At 44.9% G+C, this 22,618-nt stretch overlaps 1 protein-coding gene across 1 annotated transcript in view; it reads right to left on the reverse strand.

Annotated features, from left to right (window-relative positions):
• Window positions 1-1,425: 1,425 nt before the first annotated feature.
• Window positions 1,426-22,618, reverse strand: part of LOC114668647 (leucine-rich repeat-containing protein 43-like) — a 48,937-nt gene continuing 27,744 nt past the window's right edge. The window contains exons 7-12 of the mRNA XM_028824520.2: window positions 15,909-16,140; window positions 11,586-11,725; window positions 9,104-9,190; window positions 5,198-5,401; window positions 3,837-3,942; window positions 1,426-3,496 (exon numbers count right to left, since the gene is read on the reverse strand). Of these exons, the coding sequence (XP_028680353.1) occupies window positions 3,354-3,496; window positions 3,837-3,942; window positions 5,198-5,401; window positions 9,104-9,190; window positions 11,586-11,725; window positions 15,909-16,140 (912 nt within the window). The 3' untranslated portion in view covers window positions 1,426-3,353. The remainder of the gene's footprint in view (window positions 3,497-3,836; window positions 3,943-5,197; window positions 5,402-9,103; window positions 9,191-11,585; window positions 11,726-15,908; window positions 16,141-22,618) is intronic.

Genomic DNA, 22,618 nt, shown 5'->3' on the forward strand with positions numbered 1-22,618 from the left:
GCTTTTCTATACATTCATAATGGCTAACACGGTACACCACCCTAGTACTACTCAAAATATTTTGAAATTCTTCCCAGACAGGTTGCTCATGAAATCAACAAAGGGAGGATAACAGGAAAATGCACAAAAACAAAAAAGATTATAGTTTTTGACATTCCCATCCAAATCCCAAACTTCTGAGGTCAGGGCTGTTCAGGGGCTCTTGGAGGTTAAAAAAGAGGGACGGAGCTGCCGCTCTTGTTTATAAACATACAAAGGAGGCTCCAAAGAGACGCAGCTCTGGTGGGCCTCGCACCTTTGAGGACCTCAGCTCTGCTGATACCCTCTTGCACTCTCTCTGAGCTGCCCACCCAGTCTGTCCCTACAGATGAACGGCTGACAGCCAGTTAGTAACCTGGATGGCGTCCATCAGAGGAGGTCCGAATGAGCAGGTGAGTTAAATGAGGGAATGCCTTGGGAGTGCGGACTGGCGAGTCACAGCAAATCCAGGCCAAGAAATGCCAGCTTTGTGTGTCTGCACAGATTTGCCCAACGACGCGCTTTTTTTTTCTCCCCTCCCTCAGTATTATGAAACCACCACTGGTGTTTACCACTTTCAACTTTTATCTTACATCTGCGTTGTTTTCTCTAAGCCTTCCTCCATGTTGTGTCCTTAAAAGGCCACATCAGAGTGCATTGTTATGCATGCCATTGAGTGAAAAGCTGATCATTGTCTTCTGGTGGTAATGATGGAGAGCCTCACCCATTTCCCAGCAGTATCTTCATTCATTTTGGGTTGAAACAGGACACCGAACATCAAGGGGACTTGTAATTTGTTGAATTAGGGACAATTGTACTGACATTAGTAAGATTGGTATGCAGTATGAAACATACTGGAGCCTCCGTTCAGGCCAAATGGCAGCCGCGATGACACACCTGCAACCAGAGCCAAAGTGAGGAACAAACCACACCGCAGTGAGACCAGCGAGTCAAGGCCACGGAGAAGAGTTCAGCAGGCACATACCTCAAATTCTCAGGAAAATCCTGAAAAACCTGACAGGCGGGGAGAACGAAACACATGCTGGCAGCAGCTCACAGGGCAGAGAGGGGACACAAGTGGGGCAGTTAATATGGACAGCAACTGCCCTCAGTTTGTAATAAAATAAAACTCCCCAACTCTCTTCATCCAATTTTTATAATTTGTAATATTCAAGTAGATTATAAACGGCATTCATTAGAGAAATGGCTCTAGCAAAACGTAACACCTCTGCCACGCACAGAACTTCTTGCTGGAAATTGTGAAAAACTCAGAATACATGAGACCCCCAAACCCAAGAGGAGTCCCTGCCCAATTAGCACAAACTGCGCAGGTCACTTCACTGTGCTACTTGTGGTCCATGTTCAAGTCTGCCACCTTTAATCGTTGAAAGGTGACAAAGACACACAACATGCAGCAACCTAATATGGGTGGTCGCTAAAGGACATCAAATGTCTTGTGAAGTCTTCTTGGCCGTGGCACCTCAATGGTGGGAGTGCACCTCAGGATGGTCAGACTTTAACAAAGAGCTTCAGCACATTTTCCAAAATGACCGAGGGTCCACTTGTTCAGATCCCTACTTACATCTTCAAGGCCTGACCCTAGGCACCTACATCTGATGAACACCTAGTGTGCCCTTTTGACAACCACAGACTAACTTAGTCATTTTTTTGTGAGCTGCTGATTCAGTGTAGGCGTCACTACGTGCTTTGATTGCTATTTAAACTGGCTAAGTTATCAACTAAATAAACACAAAAGTCGCTCTTCAAGTTTCCAGGAAAACTGGCAGGTCAATGTGGAGAGAAAAAAGGCACAAAGACGTCAAGCCCAGGGGATCACATCAGGGACACGTGTCACAACTGCTGCAGGAACACAAAGGAGGTCCCAAAGAAAAGAAAAAAAAGACCACCACCCACTCTATCAGGGGTCTGAAGGTTACAGACAGGTGGGGGGAGTTGCTAAAGGAAGTACTGAGCCTGTGTCACGTCGAGAGCAGCAAAAGGGTCCTATCTATTTATCAGTACTGCGTATATAGCTCCTTTCACATTTGTCTATCCATTATATGGTGCCTTTCGTGTCTCCCATGAACTATCAGTTGTATAGAGCCTTTAATGTCCGCCTATCTAGCCACTATATAGTGTCTTTCATTCATGTTGATTATTATACAGAACCTTTTGTGATTGTCTGTTGATTCACTGGTGCCTCTCATTAGCTCTCTATTTACCTTTTGTATAGCGCCTTTCATGCCTGTCTGTCTGTCTGTGTGTCTGTCTTTTCAGCAGTGCCTTTGGTGAACTCCATGTCTTTCTCTTGACTGCTGCCTTTCATGCCTGCCTATTCTACAGCGACTTTCCTGTCTCCCTATAGGTCTTAATATTGTAGACGGTTTTTCCATCAACTTGCTATCCATTGTATAGTGCCTTTCACCTCATACACTGTATACACTCTACTTTCACATGCCATTCCTGACCCCCTCATGTTGGTTGATCTTTTTATTAACAAAAGTCAAACATTTACAGGAATAGCAACTTCTCACAAGTGTCCACCTCCACAAAATCAGCATTTACACAATTTGAAGGCGACAATGTCCCCCCCCCCCATCGTGGCACACCGCAGCCCGGATGTGACGTGTATGTTCCGCAGTCACTTGTGGCTGAGCCGAGTCACCTGTGTGAAAGGCACTTTATAAATAAACATAAAGCCTCGGGGCGACTCAGGCAGCCGCATGCCAACAGGAGCTGCCTGCCCGCACATGGAGGGCTTTTCTGTGCCATGTCAAACTGCTGCATACGCAACACACTGCACCCCCAGTTTCACTACTGAGTCCCAGGGAGTGGGCACCTGTGCTGGCGCCACTGTATTGGAGACAAGGAATTGACACAAAGAATCACCTGTAAGTCCTAGTGAACCTAAACTGCATGCCAGCTTACTGTGGAAGTAAACAGGAGGAAACCCACAGAGCCACAGGGAGAACATGCAAACATGACACATAAGACACCTGAACCCAGGAGCCATGGTCTAGATGGCTGAGGGTGGCAGTGCTAAACACTGCGCCTGCCAATGCATTTGTTTCTGTTTCAGATTAACAAATGATGCCCCAGGAATGCAGAGACGCACAATGTTTAGCACTCCTACCTCTGGAGCACCAGGATCAACTTCTGGTCCAGGGCAATGTGTGTGGACCTTTCTCTTGCTCTTCTACATTCCTCTCATGTTCCAAGGATTTGGATGTCTGGATTCCAGTTGTGTGTGCCTGTGCCCAGTGCCTGTACAGATGTGGTGCTAGGATGTACACAGAGAAAGACAAAGCTGCCTCATGTAAGCCATGGTGCCCCCTTCATATTTTTCCTGACTCCACATCTGCTGCTGTCTGCCACTGGAAGAGCTGCATGTGAAATGGCACGCTGAGAGGAACAGGTGGGCTGGCAAGCGGCTCTTCTTCCAGTTCTGGCATACTGCTCTCCTTCGCCTTTCTCTTCGCTGAAATATAAAAAAATACCAAGATGGCATCAGCCAAGTCCGTATCAAATGCTCATGGCTTCCAGCACTGGTTACTGCACCCTGTCTACAGGAAAGGTGATGCGAGCACCACCGAGAAATGGCACAGTTGGCAGTGCTGGGCTACACACCAACAATGGAGGCTTTGATTACAGCCAGAGCTCAGCTCCCGGGGGGCCCCGAGACACACCTGCCATCTGTGCAGCCTGCCGTCTAATTGGCAAAGGCAACAGCGCAGGAGACGATTAACACAGGGTGGCAGCCCAAGGGGCAAAAGGTGGCAGGCGAGTGTCAGCAGGGCAGACACAACACAATCACTTACCCTTAGCTGAGCCTGAGCCCTTCGAACTCCCAGGACTGCCCCGTCCAGCCTTTGGCGTCTTTTTGTCATCCTTTTTCTTCTCCTCCTTCACTTTCTTTCCTTCCTGCTAATAGATTTTAAAGAGGATTTCAAATCACACGGTGAAAAATGCAAGGGACCACTCTCAAGCAGACCACTCAAGTACCCAACATATCATAGCATGGAGGAGCTGCACCTCAGGCCACCAACACACACGCCATCTGAGAGCAGATGAGAGACCACCAAAAGGATGAATGAGCCACCCAAAAGTCTCAAACTGGTGACAAGATTGTCATTGTGTTAAAGAGACCTAAAGGACAGTCCACCCTCCTAATAAAGTGGCCAGTCATGTTTGTCCACCTTATATTGGGCTCTGGGGGCGGAGCCTCTGCTGGGGTGTCTACGAGCCTGGAAAGGACACCCGGCCACCAGAGGGCGCCTTCACCAGGCCAGTTTAATGGAACATCTATCTGTCATACAGTGCCTTTCTATTTATTAATCTATCCTGTATATTGTGCCTTACACATCTGTCTGTCTTAAACAGATAGGACTGGCATTGCATATCTATCAACCATATGGGGTTTTTTCTGTATATTATATGGTGCCTTCTCCTTATTTCATACAGTACCTGATGGACGTTTTATACAGCATCTGTCAGACTTATTGGACCTATGAGAGATAGAGAAACCAACAGACAGACTGACAGACAGTGTAACGCCACATTCTTGATCCTTAATTAATTCCTTTCCTTATGTTTCCTCTGTCTCTTATTATTAATTTACAGTCTATTATTATCTTTTCACTCCTATGTCATTATTTTATACTGTGCCTTTCTATTAATGACTTCATTTCATATTCTACTGTCGTTATCACTTTACTCTTCTCCCTCTCTTTATTTTACGCAGTGCTTGTTTTTCTATTTTCATCCATTTCAGGGTCACGAGGGGTGGCAGTACCGGGCACAAGGCAGAGAACAGCGCCTGAGGTCCATGATGGGCGTGTTGAGTTGTATTTTATGTTTACTGTATATAGTGCCTTTGCTCTCATGCGCTGTATAGCTCTGCCACATGCATTCTGTCCGTATGGCTACCCTACAAGCGCACACCAATGCAGAAGTAGACAGAAAGACTGCCATCATGGACACCCTTTCGGCCCATCAATGGTATATAGTGCCTTTTCTGTTCTTCACTCCCTGTCTGAAGTTTTGCCAGGATCTGCTCAGCTTGTTACTGTCTCATCAAAGTGACCAGGCCCTGGTGACACAGTGCGGCTCGTTCTTTAAATCTGAAGGCGTCCAGACGTCACTCCGCTCCCCTCGCCCTCCTTGTCCCCATCCCTGGTACCTTGATGTCCTTCACGGCTGGTGGCTCCACGGGTGGCTCACTCATCAGGATGCCCATGTCACAGACGACATCAAGGTGCTGCTCGCCCGTCAGAACCCTGTCCAGCTTGATGGTGACTGAGCCCAAGGTCTGCAGGATGGGAGGGTCATAGCGAAGCTGTAAGGGGGGCTCTTTCTTTTTGTCCTTTTGTTTGCCCCTTGCAGACTGAAAGAGGAGAGATGAGGGGGAAAAAAACTATGAGTGGAGAGCTTCAGGAAACCATAAATTGAAGGACGTGATGTGCTGAGGAGAGCCATGGAGGGATAGCAGGGCAGGGGGGGGGGGGATACTGGAAGGCCACTTTGTCCCAAACTGGGTTGTGTGATGCAGGGACAGGTGAGTCTAAAGCAGCCCTTATTTGGAGCAGTTGTGGGCGAGTAGGTTCAGGGACACTAAAAGGGGGGACATCACTGGTGTCCATGACAGAAGTCAAGAGGGGGAGCTCAGCACTGCCACCTGGTGTTGAAACTAAATAACGATGAATAGAAGGGAAAGCGGTGGTGTAGGGGACCATGGTGGGTGGGTTAACACCGTCTACCACTATTAAGGTGGAGGTCTGTGAGTGGAAGGAGGGCAGAGATTGAGATCAGTCTTGTGTGAGGTTACCACCACCCCATCCTGGAGATGAAGAGGAGTTGAGCTGTAGGGGATCAGAAGTTGAAATCAGACTGGTTGGTCTGTGGTGAGGGAAACCCAAGTTTTAAGATCAGCCCGTGCTGCCCCCTGGAGGAGAAGTGTATGGCACAGGAGACCCAAGTTTTAAGATCGGACTGTTGTGGAAGCTCAGTGCTGCCCCTCCTGTAAGTGGTGCAGGAGAGCCAAGGTTAAATTCAGTGTTTTGGTGGTGATCAGTGCTGCCCCCTTGCTGTTGAGGCAATAAAAAAAACTTTTAAAATCAGGTTGGGCTGCCCTCTTGTGTTGGGGTTGTGGAATTTTAACTGGAACAGAGTTTCACACTCAGATTGGCCTGGAAGCTCAGTGCTGCCCTCTGGAGTAGATGTTGAACTGTAACTTTCCAGATCAGTGTGGTGCAGCAGCTCAGGGCTGCCCTCTTCTGCCCAGGCAGTGGAACTGTAAGTGGTGTAAGACCAGATCAGTGAGGTGGCTCAGTACAGCCCCCCTCCTGTTGAGGTTTAGAATTGTAAGTGGTGCAGAAGACGCCAGTTTAAGGTCAGTGTTTTATCGAGGCTCAGTGCTGCCCTCTCCTGCTGAAGTGGAGACACTCTGAGTTGCACTGTAACTGCAGGCTGTCCTGCCACCTCTGAATCCTTCCACAAGTTTGCACTTGTAAAATTCATTCCAGTAACAGCCAGTTAATAACAATCTTGCATGCAGGGTGTTTCTTGCCAAGGACATACAAGTCATCAGCCCAGGCTGGTTGGCACTATTTGCATGGTCCTCTTCAGTTTTTGCATACTGCTCCACTTCCTCTTGTAGTCCAATGAATCCACTCATTTATCTTAATCTGTGCCATGACTGTGGCACCTAATAAATAAACAGATGGTAACATCCCGGTATGAATTAAAGTAGGTGCTGCATGGAAGAAAATGGGGGAGCTCACTTACCTACCGGAAGATCACAATTCACTTGAACAATGTGCATTTCATATAGTGCCTTCAGTGGTTAAACAATAAAACGTACACCACAAAGGGAGGCCGCCAAGGCCAAGTGGTTTACCAAAAGGCAAAGGTGCTTGTGGTGGATGAAGCTTCATTTTGGACAGAAGTGTTAGGGTACTTTGTGGCTATTGAAAAGTAGGCACCCAGAGGGTAGGGTACTGGCACTGGAGCGGGTTCAGTAAATAATAAATAAATGGAAAACTAATTTTATGTTATGAAGCCACACTCTAAAGTGAGCACCATCGTCTTTCAAGCCAGTGCTGGAACACAGAGACAGGATGGTCAATGCTAGTCCAAGCTGAATGAGTTAAATAACCGAGGAGCTTCATTGGTGAAATGCTTGTAAACATCAACACCACAGGACTGGCAGAGAGCTAGAAGCAGCCAGCATTCTGTGTGCACAAGTCAAAGTCCACAACGCAGTAAAATGACTTGCTTCTTCTCCGCTTCTGGAACATTCACAAGGCCGCCTTGTTTTATAAAATGTTAAACTTGACTTGGACTTTGTAATGTTACCCCCACCGCCAAAAGTGCCAAGTAATTTTTATTGCTGGCCCACATAATGGCATTGGGTGAATACAGTCACTGCTGTACTATACCAATGTCAGTTTTTTTTGGGCATCTCCCACCAGGGATGGCTTGTCATTTTGAATTGGGTATAAGTCACATTTGGTTCAGAAGGTGCCGAAAATCAGGAGGGAACAGCAAATGCAGCTGTTTCACAAAATCGATCCCATAAAGCGCTTTTCTAGAATGAATCCAAGTCATTTAAGGGTGAAGCCGTATTCTGCCCTCATTTCTACCATGTACTGAACCGATTCTGGGGTGCAATGGCATCCAAATGCTTTCACCACTTGAGGGCCCCTCTGTTGACCTTGCAATGGTTATTCTATATAGTGCCTTTCCATTCTTACAACCTGAATGGCTGCTGTGCACACATTTCTAGCACGCCAGGATACCATACATTTGACCACTAGAGGGCCCCACTGTTGAACCTACAATGTGCATTCTATATAATGCCTTTCACCATTGTTACAGCCTTTATGGCTACAGTACACACATTCAGTGGTGCCACAGTGAGTCGGAGTGCAAGACATTTGACCACTAGAGAGCAACACTGTCAATTTCTCAATTGCCATTTCCTTATTAGGTAGAACACTCACATTTCTACAATGTGGACACTCAGGGGTCTCAGAGAGTGAGAGTCAGGGGGGCATTGCAGCTAATCATTTGACCAAAGGCCCCACTGTCGACCTTACAATGTTGATTTTATATAACGCTTTTCCATGCTGAATACAATTGTTACGGCCTTTATGTGTGTGCCGTACACACTTTCCTACAGTGGGAGCATTTAGGGGGTCACATGGTGATCAGGAGTGCATTGTAGCCCAACTCATTTGACCACTAGAGGGCCCCGCTGTCGACCAAGCAATGTTTTCTCTATATAGTGCCTTTCCTTTTTAGCTGCAGTACACACTTGTCTACAAAGCGAGCACACAAGGGTCACATAAGGAATCTAGGGAGCATTACATCCCTCAACATTTGACCACTAGATGGCCCCACTGCCTGCCTTTCCCACTTTAATGCTGCATTACTGGATAAAAAGGAAGCTAAATTAAAAATAAAAACAAAAATCACACAAGCCGGGGACACAGAAACATTTGTAAACATTTCCCTCGAGGCCATGTTTCCTTAGCATCTGATGACAATTGCTGCTGTTCTCCTTTCAGAAGGCTCAGCCGTGGCCTTCTTCAGGTCTATCACATTCCAGCAGCTTTCAAAAGGTCACCTAATAAGACATGCAGACTGAAATTACAGGAGAGGCAGCAAAGCAGTGGCAGCCTTTGTGACCAGAACCTGTTGGCAGAAGATCAGCGGTCATACAGTGTCACCACCTTCGGTGACTCAACACGTCACACTGCCAACAACGCACCCTTCGGGGAAAAAAGCCAAGATGGTGATAGCAGCGAGAAATTTGAAGCCATTATCTCTGGCTTTTGTTTCAATTTAGATAAAAACAGAAATACAACCTGACCTAACTGGCTACACTGATTTGAGGTTCCGTGCTGTTTGTGCTCCCTGCCCAGTACCACCATCCCTGTGTCCACTTGCTCAATGTGCTTTGTGATAGCGGAGACACTCCACCCTCAGCCATTACACAATGCTGGCACTCTCCTCTGCCAATTGTAACTGTGCCACCCCATTGGAGGCCGAGGTCCCGGAATAGAGTGGGAAGGCTTTGGCCTACCTTGTCCCTGTCACCTCCCTTCTTGGCAGATGATGTCTTCAGAGGTGTGCTCTCGGCAGCAGCAGGAGAAACCGGCCAGGCAAGGACCTGCAAGAGAGGAAGAAGGGGAAAAAAATTCAACAGCGGACTTGTGATCAGATAGGGACGCTTACACGAGTGGCAAAGACATGGCACATACACAGCTTGGATTTGGCTGTGTGCCAATGGCCTTGTACTTTTATAAATATAAGAAGATAACACATGTTCTAATTTGCCTAATCCAATTTAGTGTCATGAGGGACTGTTGCCAATCCTATAGCCGGGTGCCAGTTCACTGTAGGTCCTTCACACACTCACAGGCGGTCATGTCAGGGTGAGAACTTGGAAATTCCACAGGGTGTGGGATTCACGAGGAGGCAGTGCTGCCTACTACGCCTCCATGCAGCTACCATATGGGCACTGAAGTATTACAACATCAAAGGGATTGTGCAACCACCATTCTGTGGCAGCTTGGGCAATCATGATGATGATGGATGTCAAACAGTGCTGGGATTCTTCAAAGGGCTTTGAGTCACTCCTTTTTTCCTTTTCACACTTTTTCTTGTTCAAATATTCTCATCAGAACAGCATGTGACGGATGGTGCTCCTGAAGGGTAGGCCACCTGCAGGCTTCTTAGGAGTCTCCTCGATTTCATTACACTTGCGGGACATTTAGAGCAAATGTAATGAGAACAGGCCAGTCGGCCCATTCGGCTTGTCCAAAATAACATTTCAGAGCATTTGAACACTAATTATTATGACCCACCCATCCATCCCTCATTCTAACCCATCATCTGGGCCACCTTGCCTGTCTCAACAAGCATCAGATGCGGGGCAGGAAGAACATTTGCATGGAGTGTGAGTCCTTCACGTGCTAACTACGATGTGACATTAAACCTTTATTAGGCAGGCGGCACAGTGGGCAGCACTACTACTTCATGGATTCCTGTTGTCCAGGCCTTTAATCCTGTTCTTTCTCGTTGTGTGTATTGAGGTTGCACATTCTCTCCATGTCAGTTTTCCTCTCACATCCCTAAAGACGTGCAGATTAGGCTGACTGGTGATTCCAAATTGTGGGGGGTGTGAGTGTGTCATACCATGTTTCCCGCTTTGTACCCTACTGCTGCTTGAATAGCTTCAAGGCCCACCCCCCTGATTTGCCTCAAGTGGGTCTTACTCACCAGATGAGCCTGAAAGAACCTGTTGAGGTGAAGCCAAAGGACAGCTGGGCAGGAGACACAAGTGGCCTAAAGCCACACAGGCCGGAGGAGATGCCTGGTCATTTGGGTTAACTCGGTTTATTTCTGTATAGCGCCCTGCACAGAGTGAAGGCTCAGAACATTGTAACAAGTACCCAGGGAAACTTTACCAATTAACAATGAGGACATAAAGACACAGATTGGTTTATACAGACAGGAAACAAAGTGGCTAAAAACCGATTAACAGAAAAGAACTGAACAAACTCCCATTCACGGTAGGAAGGTGACGGCCACTAGGGGGCAGCAGACCTCGCTATGCAGGGTGCCTTGGATGCGATTGCAGGGATTCAGCAAATCTAAAACAGTACTGATGTGGTCAAACTTGAGCTGAGGTCGCATTCTAGTTATGAGCACCATAGCAACTTCTAAAATGGCGGCACCCGTAAGAAAAACAACATTGACATAGAGGAATAACACTGTCATCCTGCAAATGAGAAAGACATGCCAGATTCAAAACCCAAAATATACACAACTAACTATAAAAACACCCCAGGAAATGGGGAAATTAAACAAAGATGCCAATCTCAGTGAAGTTTATGACACATCCTGTATGACACAGCTGGACAGGCACGCTTTGAGCTCAGACAGCTTTGTACCACACCGGGGTTTTCTAACTACTTTGTGAGCAACAGCCTTGCTGGTGTACTGACTGCATGTGGCAGCAGTTGACTTATTAATGGAATCAGGAGATGGAGCAAAGTCGGGGAAAGCCATAACCAGGTGATCAAGAACGCAAGACAAAGTGAAAGATGGAAACAAACGCTGGAATAATGAATTTAACTGGACGAAGATCGTAGTCAGGGACGGCAATGATTTTTCAAAACCAAAGAACCTTGCAAGTCAAAAAAACAGAATGCGGAGTCTTTCTAGTGAATCCAAACTTGGACATCCAGGAAGTCCAAGAGGTCTCGATCAGTCACACCATCCATGCCCCCTGATGTCGCCCCTAAGAACCAAACAACACACAAGTCGCAAAATAGCATTGCAGGATAATGGAAAAAATAGGACGTGCTGAAACAAAACACATATGTGACCATGTGGAAAACCCTAAAAAATGATATAAAAATTATATTTAGAGCCCCAGGAACCACTAAGAACTAAAAATGAGAGTGAAATTATAACAACCCTGGCTCTAGGCAAAAAGGATTGTGGGAATCAGGAAGAAATGAGCACCCTCTTCTGCCGTGGCCATGCACTGCGTTTACCTTTTCCTCCACGAGTGACACCTGAAGGCTTCCAGAGAAGAACTTCTTCAGAGCGGCGAGGTCTTGTATGACATGCTCCCTCCTGTAGTTGGTGTCGATTACTGTCGCCCATTGCAGAGCTTCGGTACTATGAACGTCCACTGGTTCAGGAGATATGGGACCACCGGAGCATGAACAAAGGAGAGTGAGAGAAAGGCAAAGTAAGCAGAAGCCAAAGTGTGCGTAACTGATTCCGCTGACGGCAGTCGTTCACAATGTCTCTTCACCACTCTGTGAATGGTAGCAGAATGTCTCTCAGAAACAACTCTCGGGTGAACCTGGACTACTACTACGACTTCTGCATTACACAAGTGAGGACTGTAAGGGAGAGGCTAGAGCTCAGTCAACTTCAGATCTGAGAGGAAAAACAACTCGGGTCTTAATTTGGTTTTTGACTTATGATTCTATTAAGTATTTGGTTTTCGGTAGAAGGTGTGGTATCGGCTCTTGGTACGAATCTGGTGATCCTCTAGTCAGTACCCGTACAGGAAATGGTCGTGCCACTTTCTTATTTTAAATCTCATCCAACTAGACTCGGACGCAACACTTCCAAAGACAGCTGTAGAATCGGGACGACTGCCTGGTATGTGTGAGCACTTCATGACGCGATTAGATTTTCAGTCTGCAAGGACATACGGGTGGATGGAAACTTTTACTTTTATACCGTGTTTAATTTTAACGAGTGCCCTTGGGATCTCCTTTACGTTTGCTAAGCAACATACGTCTGGTCAACAACGATTTTGTCTCAAGGATTGTGGTGGATGGCCATACTTTATGATGGTGAACCCAAATATGAAGACAGAAGCTCAGTTTCCTTGTAACCCAACCTCTATATTTTCATCACTTAGATAAAAATATTTTTTAAATATATTTTTTAACACATTAATTCAGTTATGGAGACTCTTGCCCATGAAGACAGAGTGGATTGAGTGGCGCTTGTTCACGGACTCCTCAAAAGTCAGCTTGAAAATTGTCCTCTTCCGTAACAGAAATACATTCTCTGCTGCACCGACAGCACACTCTACTCACATGATCGAGTCATATGAAAAACTGAAGTTACTTCGAGAAGACATATCTGTAGGGAGGAATTGACTGCATTTTTGCTTGGCTTGCAGCTTGATGACACCTGATCCTGTTGTTTTTTTTGTGTTAGTGGAGCAGGAAGGTGACCTTCCTCCTCGGCAAATCAAACCTGGACTTGGGAAAAACTTTGTTTAAGCGATGGACGAAACACAAACGGGACTCATGAACTTGGGAAATACATTTCACCGGATCAGTGATTCCAACATTACCGAAGGCATTTTTGTACATCCTCACATCAGAGGTTTGAAGAAGAGTTGAATGAAGCGGAGACAGCAGTTTGACAGACCTTCAAAAGTGTCTGCACATACCCTTTGGGATACCCTAAAATAATGAGGGACCTCAAACAATAAGGTGCAATATGTCACTGGGGAATCAATTTCTGGACTCCAACTTAGGACGTTGTCACTTTGTTGATAAATACAGCAAGCCATTCCATTAGGACAAGAAAAACAAGGAAAAGCCTTAGTAAGCCAAGTTGACTCCCAGCATGTCAGTTGGCTACTGCTGGACTCTTAACAGAGACATTCCTCAGGAGAAGTAACAGCAGAAAAATCTAAAATGGTCAAGTCATTTCAGTAGGCCCGTAAAGATACAATATTTTCAAATTTAAGTTGCCTGTCACTCAAGAAACTTGCCTGGCAGATAAATTCTAAATACATATTTGGATTCGGTACACGTGATACGTCCAGTTGTTTTTGTTGACCAGTGCATTATGGGATACACTTAAGTACTCGAATTTCCAGAACCGTCAATGTTGTGGTTGGAGGAGATTGTGTAAGAAGAGAATCGCTTGCACCAACGGACCAAATTTTCATAGAAACACCAGAGTATCTATAATAATAAAAGGCAAAGTCCTCACTGACTGACTGACTCACTCACTCACTCACTGACTGACTCATCACTAATTCTCCAACTTCCCATGTAGGTGGAAGGCTGAAATTTGGCAGGCTCATTCCTTACAGCTTACTTACAAAAGTTAGGCAGGTTTCATTTCGAAATTCAAAGCGTAATGGTCATAACTGGAACATATTTTTTGTCCATACACTGTAATGGAGGAGGCGGAGTCACGTATCGCGTCATCATGCCTCCTACGTAATCATGTGAACTAAAAACAAGGAAGAGATTTACAGCACGAGTCACACGCAGGAACGAAGGTAAATGACGTTAATTTTTGACTGTCTTTTAATACTGTGTAAGCATACATATTAACACATGTGCAATTAAACGTGTGCATTTACGGGGTGATTTCTCAGGCTTAAAAGCTCACCTTTTATCAAACGCGGGAACAAAGGTAACTGACGTTGTTCACTGTCTTTTAATACTGTGTAACCATACATATTAACACATGTCCAATTAAACGTGTGCATTTACGCTGTGATTTCTCAGGCTTAAAAGCTCGCCTTTTACTAAAAAGGTAAATGCAAAACTATTTTCAATCAGTTTATTGAAACGCTCCCGTTAAGGATTGCAATAACATATTCGCGAGATAAAAGAACGAAGTAGGGGGAAATGGAGGAACAGCCGCAAACAGTGAAGAGCAAAAAATTTATTAAACAATTGAGAACGGAGCGAGTTAAGCATACAAGCATGTTCATAAGGGAAACAAAGCACGGTGTAAAACGTAAGTTTAAATTAAGTTTATAGAAACGCTCCCGCTGCGGATTGCAATAACATATTCGCGAGATAAAAGTTTAATGAGAAGACACGAGGTATAAACGAACCACACGCCGTGGCGCAACGTTAGGGGCAACAGTTTCAACCATTCTATGATCTGCTTCTCGCAACTGAAAGACGGCACATGGCGGATGTTAGCCGACTTGCTGACCGCAACGTTAGGGGCTTCAACTATGGCGCTGACGCCACATCTCAGTGCCAACACTTTGCAGACTGTACTTAAAAGACACGCCCTCCTCACTGGACAGTTAAAAACACCAATCAAACTAACGATGACATCAAGTATTACCCAATCAAAACTAGGAAAGGAGGCTTCTTCATAAAATGCGTGTGGGATGATTTGCATGAGACGCTGCTTTAAAAAAAAAATGATAAAAAAAATACGGGATAAATCCCGTCCAGTATTGATTCAAAACGGGACGCGCAATTTCATTCTCAAACGCGGCACGATTCCGTATTTTAAAGGACGGGTGGCAACCCTACAGTGCCAGGTAACCACCCATACAATCAGATTGTGATTCAGACTAGGAATGCAATGAATGTAATTACCCCGATCTACATACAAGGCGAAAGTCTTGCAACATTCAAAGATGATGGTTTGGGATAAGTACACCATACAACATAAAAGAGCTTATGAAGCCTTGAACCGAAAAAAGCAAGATCTCAGAGATCGTAAAAAAAAAAATAGGAGGTAATGTTGTTTTACTCGCTGTAGATTTTAGTCAAACATTACCAGTTATTCCACGAGGGAGACCAGCAGATGAACTCAACGCGTGTTTAAAATCCATGCTTCTCCCACGCTCTGTTATATGTCGCGTGTTCTCGGGTAGGTGCACCAAAAAATGTATACATTTAAGCATGTAATGGGCAAACAAAAAATGAGGTATACCCGAAGGCACTGCAGTAGTACTTAATGTAACTTTACTTCTTAAATGTTAATGTTTTACTGTTTAATAATTTATACGCTTCTTATATGTTGTTCAAATTCTTTTATCAAAATACCACTGACAGCGCAATGCACGATAACATGGCGTGAATACACCATACGCATCCGCCCACGGCCGCCCTGCTGTGCGCAGATAGGAGTTGATTCTACAATAAAATAAAATAAACATAAAAAGAGTAAAACAATCATCACCCATAAACCGTGTGTGTGTGTATATATGTGTATATATATATGTTGATATGTGGATGTGAATATGTATATATATATATATATATATATATATATATATATATATATATATATATATATATATATATATATATATATATATATATATATATATGTAGATATGTATATATATGTGTATATGTATATGTATATATATGTTTATATGTGTGTGTGTGTATTTTATATATATAAAACACAGCAACACTCATAACAATGACAACACAATTACATTGACAATCATGTTACGTTATTTTTAAAATGTTTCCTTTTTTTTTCATAACCTCTTTAACACACTACTTCTCCGCTGCGAAGCGCGGGTATTTTGCTAGTCAATTAATAAATAACACATTCACCTGGGACAGGAGTAGGGCCTCGATGCTCAGGGCCTTTCCCATTCTTTTCAGTGTCCCATTCCTGTTCAGGAACATTTTGGTTCTTCCCAGTCCCTACTTGATGTTCAGGTCCTTTTCCATTCTCCTCAAACTCTGTTTGCCGTTCGGGTTCTTTCCCATTCTTCTCGACCACTGCCACTATGTTCTCTGCTTGAACAGTTGCCACTTCTGCCATCTTACTGGTGTCGAGGGCCTGCAATAGAAGAGAACATGAGGCATTGGGTGACATGATGCCACCAGAAGCCAATACATTGCTAACAAACATTAAAACGTCTTTTCAATTGAACACCCTTTTTTCCACTCCTTATAAGGTCATTTGGAAGATTTAAGTTAGCCTTTTAGTTATATATGAATGAATATATATTGTCATAAGCACGACTAAAGAGTCACAAAAAGGTTTGGGGCAGCCACCCGTATATTATTCTTGGCTGCAAATTGGATATTATCAAAGTACAGATGTGTACAGACTGGAGTCCACAGTAGAACTAGTTTGATAGCACAAAGATGGCAGCTTTAAGGGAGAGCGGAGGAAGTGACGCCACCGAGCCTGGAACTGGAATTGACGTCATTGGGGCCAGGCGGGATTTCCTGTAACTGGTCTGCAGAGAAGCGAGAGAAAGAGTCCATGCACTATGTCTACTCTTGGTCTGGCATGGAATTGCTCTCATTCAGGCCCTTTAGCTGCCTCCCATGCGCATGTGTGTGACAATACATAAAATGAGCTTGCTAAGTGAACACCACCGGAGACACAATCCATCTCCAATGAATACATCAGCCTCGTCTGTACCATCATCCCGAACACATCTACCACACCACCACCAATGCCATCTCCTCTCTAGGGAGTCCTCCATCTTCTGCAGACTCTGCCATGAAGGTGCCATCATAAGAGTACCAGGAGAGGAAGTTACTAGAGCATCTAAAGGAGGAAGGCAGAACTGGTTGAGGCCATCTCAGTTACATCAAGACCAGCCATGAAGGAAATCGTTGAGGAATTCTATAGTCCCCTGTTCTCCCCTGTACAGTCCTCTGTTGACTTTCGAAGGATTGAAGAGCCAGAAGAAATACTGCCAACCCTAAAGTCAGACATTAGAAGTGCCATTGTATCAATCAAGAGTGACAAGGCACCAGGATGGCACGACAATATCACCACTGACATCCTGAAGACCAGTGACTCTATCTCGAACCCCCTGTTGGCACACCTATTCACCTGAGATCAATTAAAAACTTTTTCTTCTTACTCAAGGGTAAGATGGGCTATTCATGAAGTAATACCCCATTTGTCTCCTTCCATGCATCTCCAAGATCTTTGCAAAGGTGATCTTCAACTATATTCAGACCCAAGCAGGATGCTCCAAAAAATATCTGCTGCACTGACCACATCCAGACAGCCGCAGATCGAGACCAGCCAGGAGTACCAATTTCCACTGGTACTCACATTTATCGACTTCAAGAAGGCTTTTGAAAACGGCAGAGAATGGAATGCCCAGGCACTCCAAAGGCAACGAGTCAGGTCCATCTATGTTCTGGCACAGTGCTACTGTGACACCAGCACCACCATCCAGCTGTTCACACAACCTGTCACAGTACACATCCAAAAGCAGGGTAATGCCAGGTGGATACCATCAGCCTCCAACTCTTCTTGGGATGCCAGGTTTATGACGGAGATGACTTCAGAGTCAACATTGACAGGTTTGAGCTGAACCTTCTCCACTTAGGTGACAACATAGTCCTAATCTCAAGCACATCTATAGAGGCCTCAACAATACTCTCCCTAGTTCTGCCAGGCAAGCTCCCTTCGAGGACTGCACATTGACTGCTCCAAGATGAAAAAGATGAGAAACTGCTCTGCAGATGCCAATGTAGTGACAATGACAACACTGCAAACAGATCTGTCTTGATCAGTGCCTCGTGATGCTCAAAGAACTTGATGGAAAGATTAGCAGATGTGCGCTGGTGATTTGGACATCCATTATAACCACTGAGGACAGCCTGAAGAAGATGAAGAACCCCAGACTATTGACACCAGGAGGACCTGTGCAGTGACAACAAGCTTCTCTCCATCAATTGCAAACTGGAACACCAATTGATAAGTTCCATCACCAGAAGGCAGAACACAAAAGGCCTGAGCAGGAAGACGTCTCTACTGGCAGACCCCATTGTCTATGCAAAGAATTATAAGTACCAATGCGCTGGCCATGTCATGCGTCACACCGATGAAAGAGGAGCAGCTATGAACCCCATCCAATCTCCATCCTGCCACCAGATACCGTCCACATTGGATGAGTTATGCTAGGAATCTGGTGGTCTGGAGGACCACAGTGGGAATCGTACACTTGATCTGAATAGTGGATCATCTAACTAAGTGCGTGTAGATATTTTTTTAACTGTAATGAGGCATGCATTGGTGACACTGTTAATACCCCTTTGTGAAGGGAGGTTGCTAGGCTGGCACGTGATGCCCGATGTTGCGCATTCCCTCCAAGTGTCCATCATATTTAAGGTCAAGAGGACTTTTCAATTATCATCGGACTTTGCCGTTTCTAAACAAAAGATCTGTGGCTAGAGAAATCTACAAGGAGACATATGAAAAAGTAACCCAAGGTACAGTATGGGGGCTCCACAGTAAACGTAGTCAGGTGAAGGTAGCAGGAAGCCCCCTATGCCCACTTTCTGTTGTTAGCTCTAGGGTCTGAGAGTGTGTTGGAGAGAATACATGCTAGACTCAATGAAAGGGCGCAGTTCAATTGTGCAGCTGTGTGTCTGTCCAGCTCATGAGGGTTTTGTAGAAAATCATGCCGTCATGAATACTCCTGCAATGCGTACAATTCAGCGATTAATGGAGAAGTGGTGGCCTACTGGCTCTGCGATTTGTGCCATCGAAACCAATAAGACCCCAGAGATGGTTGCACACATTGCATATCATCTTGGCAACTCGATGTGGTTGTCATCACATGGCAGCAGTTACTCCATGGTGTGAGGTTATCTATCAGTGCCACCCCAAAGCTTCCCTGACAGGAAACTTAGAGAGCAGATAAGATCTTTGCCTGTCTAGACGTTTGAGTTGGCCTGTCAGCCCTCCATTAAGTGTTCCCTACAACCTCTGACTCCAGTCATCGGACGTCACCCCTTCCCTAATTTGATGGTTCTTTCATATTGAATAATTCAACTATAAGACAGGAACCCATTTCTGAATCACCAGCTATCTTAATCTGAAGATCACTACAAAGTCTCATAGTCCCTGTGGCAATTACTGGTCTATTCAAAACCAGTTTGGAGTGCAAGACCACCTGCTTCTGCTCCAGGCAGCTAGTTTTGACAGTTATCTGCCCAAAGCTGTGGGTGAAGGCTAAGGAAAAACATAAGCGACGAGCTTGGTGGTCAGCATTTTTCTGGTTGGCAAAGGAGCATATTACAGATTCCTAAAAAGTGGGAAAACCAGAATGACGAGAATAAGAAGTGAAAACAAATCTCTACGTGAAGGAGGAAGAAATTCCTTTACTGGAAAATCTGAGAAAGAACAAGAACTCAATGACACTCTGGACTTGCAGGTTTAACTCTAACAAGACTGGTGATATGTTGAAAAGGGGGTGTGCACACCAGGGCTGCTGTAAGCCGGGGGTCTCAATGAGGAAGTCACAAATAGATCGGTACTTTTCACTGCCACACGCAGATGTGAGGTCCTATGATGACTGGTTAGGCGGAGTGGCAGACACATTCATAAAAGTGACCCCGTTAGCAAAAGTGGAAATGTGTCGCTCTAGTAATTCCTAATGAAGCCGGCGTGAATGCTGATGCAGTTTTTTCCGTGCTGGGTAACAATGAGCTGGCTGCACGGAATAGGGAGTTAGAAATTTAAACCTGCTGTTTAGTTGGACCTTCCCCCAGAAATAAAAAAAAAAAACAAGGAAATGTCACCTCAGGCTTTTCTTCAAGATCTGCCTGCTAGACTCACAGAAAAGAGGGGAATGAACGTGCCAACCCAATAAATATTTTACACTCACATCTTATTTACAGGCATCCGATCGTCACAGCAGTGCTCACCTGTGGACTCCTCTGGGCCTCAAAGACGACTTCCTTACCTTTCATGAGGCTAAAACTCCGCTGCCTCATTCCATGAGGTGGATGCTGCGGTTAGGTGGGGCGCCAGTGAGTGTTAGTGGCTCTACTTGGCTGTGCCTTACATCTCTTAAAGCGAATAGGAAAAGACCCTCAGGAACTCCGGAAACTGACATGTACTGTATGATGAGGCAACATTATGAAATAAACGCGTCCAGACATTTACATCACACACACAACCGGCGGATTCAAACGTGACAACATTACGGGATAGCAGGGCTCTGCTCCAGGCTTCTGGTGGAGGTTTATTTATACGTTTTGCTATTCTTTGTTGGTTAGCTTTGGTTATTTTGCGATGTTAATGTTTTTCCCTTTATTATTTTATAATGTATTAAGTGTTTTCAGTTCTGTGTGTCATGTTCCTTGTCTGTTGAACTTAGGGGGGTGGCGCCCCCTTTGCTATTTAAAACCCAGCACTGCAAGTAATGGCTGCTGCCTCAGCACTATAGTAAAACTTGTTCTCTGCAATTCAACTTCTGTTTACTTTAAGTGCTTTTTCTGATTATTCTTTGTTTAATGGACTTTGTGGTTTTGTTTGTTTTTTAATTTAGATTTCTTGGATTTCCAATTTCAGGTTTGCCTTCTGGTCACACCGGATTTTTGATATCGGTGCTGCACATGAAGAGGAATGCAACTAGAAGTTCCATTCATTGGATTTCTAAAAATTCATGTGGTTCAGGGCAATTAGTGTGGGTCGATGACGCATATGTAAATGATTCTACCGTTCGAGGATCTTTGTTTCAAAAGTTTTAGTTTAAAATTCAAAGCAAGAGAGTTTACACAAAAATCAAGGGAATTTGTGATAATACAAAAGTTCTTATAGACGATGTTTCTGCTGTTAAATTTCTTCCAGTTACTGTTATACGTTCTTTAGAGTCAGAGGTTCACATGTCAAACATGCAGACGTGATATATGAACAGTCAGAAGACGGCATGCCCTTGTTATGCTGTCGAAGAAAAGGCAAATCAGCCAGTTCTGTTTCTAGTGTGACTAAAACTCAATTCCTGCAGATCAGATAAAGCCGAGCAATAAAGAAGTTCCATGACAAGTTAGCTCGAGGGGTTAAACAGAATCGTCCTTTATCTCTGCAGCTATCAGAATCTCACATTTTAAACAAATTAAGCAAACACCCGTGTGAATTTCCACATTATCATTAAAACATTCTAAGACTGGCGCTTACACTACTTTGGCTATTTCTGGGCCAGAGGTTTCACGGTTCCTCTCTCTCAACTCTTGAGGTTTTGATCTTGAAAAATCTTAGCCCCATTGTTGGCTCTGTGCTGGCACACTGGTCTTTCTTCTTTGCTTAGTTGTTGACGTGCCATCTAACATTTTTAAGAGCTGGGAGTGCCCTGAAGACAGCAACTCCGTAACCTTCGCCCTAGGTCAACCCTCTTTCTGGTTCAAAACATATAAATTCCTCTGTTATATCGAGGCCTTGTCATGGCAGAAGGGCTTGCGTGGTCTAGTGATCCTCGGAGCTATGTTGTCGGGAGCTACATGCTCCTGGTAGGGCTTCCCAAGGCAAACAGGTCTGAGGTGAAGATCCAGACTAACTCGACCCTGAGACCCCATATGGATTTAAAACAAGGATTGGCGTTTCCCTTGCCTAGGAAAGGGTACCCGGGGTCCCACCATGGAGCCAGGCCCGGTGGAGGGGCTCGCTGGCAAGCACCTAGTGGCTGGACCTTCGACCACGGGGCCCAGCCAGGCTCTGCCCGAAGGAGCAACGTGGTTCCGCTCTCTTGTGGGCCCACCACCTGCCAGAGAGGCCATAGGGGTCGGGTGCAATGTGATATGGGTGGTAGCCGAAGGAGGGAACTCTGGCGTTCCGACCCTCAGTTGCCGAAACTGGCTTTTGGTCGGGGCCCTCCCAGAGGAGCTGAAGGAGGTGGCCGGGGAGAGGGAGGTCTGGGCTTCCCTTCTTAGGCTGCTGCCCCCGTGACCTGACTTCAGCTAAGCGGTGGATAATTGGATGGATGGATAGATGGATGTTAGACGAACTCGGTTGTCAATTGTTTTCATTCATGTGCCTGACCGTTTTTTCAGTGCATACTGAACCATTTTTTGGTACAAGAGTACATGGGGACGGTTCTCTAAACCTTGATCTGTTTGCTTCTTGCATTTATTTCTTCACTATATATATATATCATATATACAGGTGCTGGTCATAAAATTAGAATATCATGACAAAGTTGATTTATTTTAGTAATTCCATTCAAAAAGCGAAACTTGTATATTAGATTCATTCATTACACACAGACTGATGTATTTCAAATGTTTATTTCTTTTAATGTTGATGATTCTAACTGACAACTAATGAAAGTCCCAAATTCAGCATCTCGGAAAATTAGAATATCAATTAACACCAATGCAAAAAAAGGAGTTTTAGAAATGTTGGCCAACTGAAAGGTATGAACATGAAAGTATGAGCATGTACAGCACTCAATATTTAGTTGGGGCTCCTTTGGCCTGGATTACTGCAGCAATGTGCCGTGGCATGGAGTCAATCAGTCTGTGGCACTGCTCAGGTGTTATGAGAGCCCATGTTGCTC

This window comes from Erpetoichthys calabaricus, chromosome 18 (genome assembly GCF_900747795.2).
Source record: "Erpetoichthys calabaricus chromosome 18, fErpCal1.3, whole genome shotgun sequence".
NCBI lineage: Eukaryota > Metazoa > Chordata > Cladistia > Polypteriformes > Polypteridae > Erpetoichthys > Erpetoichthys calabaricus.